We start from the raw sequence: 2,388 nt of genomic DNA on the forward strand, positions 1-2,388 counted from the left end.
TCTGAGATGCAGGGAGCCAGTGTAAGGACTTTAGAACTAGGGTGATGTGCTCTACTTTCTTAGTCTTAGTGAGGACACGGGCAGCAGCGTTCTGGATCAGCTGCAGCTGTCTGATCCACTTTTTATGCAGACCGGTGAAAACACTGTTGCAGTAATCAATTCGAGACATTAGTCCTTTAATCCTGGAAATGTTCTTCAGGTGATAGAAAGCCGACCTTGTAATTGTCTTTAAATGCTTTTGGAGGTTCAAGCTGAACCCAGTACTACACCTAGATGTCAAGCACACCTGGTGTGGGTCCTTGCTCGAAAATTTGGTTCCCACACCCACAAAAGTGAGCCTCCGACTTGCTATCTCCTCTGGTGTGAGAGGAAGCAGGGTCCATTTCCGTAGCTAGTTAACTAGCCAAACTTGGAGAAGAAAAGGGCTGAGCCGACTGGTGTGAAAGCCCAGAACAGGTAATATTAGCTGGTGTGCAAATATAGGTGGTAATAGCTCTAGACTTGAGGACTTCAACAGGGGGCCCGCGACCCCTAGGGGCTCCACAGAGGTACTGCATGGGTTTGTGAAAGTTTTAGTTCATTCGATTTTTTTTTTTTTTTTTAGATTCCCCCATGAAATTTTTTTCCACAAATTGAAATGTCTTTAAATGCACATTAATATAAATTCAATGCACGTAATGTCTTTCAGTCATCAATGGACACATTCAGCGACACACAGGAGCTCTTTCAAGCTGGGCACCGTTTCATTCACAACACCTGTCCTATCAACCAGGAATCACAATCAGAAATACTTTAATAATCCCAGGGAGAAATTACTTTACGTAATAAAGTGACTATAAGACCAGTTTGATATAACACTATTTCATACAATATATATAATTAGGGGGTCCCCGCTCCATCTCGCCATCAGTTTAGCATTCCTTGGCCTGGAAAACATTGAAGACAACTGCTCTAGACTATGGTGAAGACTTGAGTTGTAGCAGCTAGCGCCAAACCCAAGAGAGTTAGCTAAAAATATTTCTCCATCTAAGAAGAGGTTTTTGAATGATGCTGCATCATGTTGCATGCTACTTACAGGATAGGTGACTCGGTGGTCGCAATCACCAGCCAATTAGGATTGGAGTAGTGAGATAAATGCTTCTTTGGAATATGGCAAGGGGCGTATGCCATAGTGAGAATGTTATGAATGACAACAGAAATTCTTGTTTTTTTATAGCACTGTAGTTAAAATAAGAGAGATAAGACATCTGCACATCCTAAGTGCATGAAATTCTGCATCTTGTTCTTTATTGGAGTAAAGGAACAGAGAAAGAGTCAACAGTGATTTATTGAAGCTGTAGCTTAGTTAATATCTGCCGTGATGGCACTGGTTACCAGCTGTTTGAACAGGAAACCGGAGAGCAATTACCAAAATGAGCTGATCAGCATGTAACTTCTTCTCTAAAACTGTGCAATCAGTTGAAAGTCATCTGATTGCCCTGTTCCAAAGGTACATCTACTGACAGCACACATGCAAATAGCATGATTTGCCCTAAGTGTTTCCTCCTTGCATTTGGAGGCAGGAGAAAGGTAAAAATATTGCTCTCACTTTTACCCAAGTATCTCTGCTGAGGGTAAGGGGAAAGTCTACCTAATCATTGGAAATCATTTAAAAACAAGTCTTTTCATATTTATTTATATTTTAGCATTTGCTGCTCTCACCAGGTCTGCTCGGCACGCTGACTGGGCCAGTCCAGACGACACATGTGGCCAACGGTTCCGTTGGTTTTGGGGAAGGACTTGAGGGCGCTGAAGACGGGATAGGGCACCATGACGAGCAGTGACACCACCCAGGTGGCAGCGATAACGCGGTAGGCATGGGAGCGGGTCTGCCACGCGCGGGACTTCAGAGGGTTACAGATGGCGCTGTACCTCTCGATGGCGATGGCCACCAGACTGAAGGTGGAGATGCTGACAGAGACGCCTGCAGGTAGGAAACACAAAAATGGAGAACGTTACTCAGTCTGACTGTAGAGTTTATATATCAACAGGTGGACATTAGTTATGAAGCTTGGATTCCACTCAGTTTGTCTTTGGATCAACCCTACAGTGGCTGAATCAAATATGTAGACAAGTCATTCTAGTTCTTTTAGTTTTACACATGACTCTTCTGCAATAGAGATGGCAAGTCAACACTTTACTTCCTTTTTTCCTCATTCCCTTCTTTCTCTCCTACTTTCAATGCTTTTTTCCTTGAACCCTTCCTGTTTAGCATTGGTTCCATCCTTCTGTAAAATCATCCTATCTCACCGTTCACCAGAATAACCTTCCCTTCCCCTTATATTTCCTTACTTTGTTTTGTCCATTCTGTTTTATTTCCTTCCTTCCTTGCTTCCTTCCTTGCTTCCT

At 43.1% G+C, this 2,388-nt stretch overlaps 1 protein-coding gene across 2 annotated transcripts in view; it reads right to left on the bottom strand.

The window, feature by feature from the left end:
• LOC107086875 (cholecystokinin receptor-like) overlaps positions 1-2,388 on the bottom strand; it is a 78,093-nt gene that overhangs the window by 19,148 nt on the left and 56,557 nt on the right. For both annotated transcript variants that reach the window (XM_015378113.1, XM_015378122.1), the window contains exon 3: positions 1,702-1,963. In XM_015378113.1, the coding sequence (XP_015233599.1) occupies positions 1,702-1,963 (262 nt within the window). The remainder of the gene's footprint in view (positions 1-1,701; positions 1,964-2,388) is intronic.

The sequence above is a fragment of the Cyprinodon variegatus genome, unplaced genomic scaffold, assembly GCF_000732505.1.
Source record: "Cyprinodon variegatus isolate N-32 unplaced genomic scaffold, C_variegatus-1.0 Scaffold9, whole genome shotgun sequence".
Classification (NCBI taxonomy): domain Eukaryota; kingdom Metazoa; phylum Chordata; class Actinopteri; order Cyprinodontiformes; family Cyprinodontidae; genus Cyprinodon; species Cyprinodon variegatus.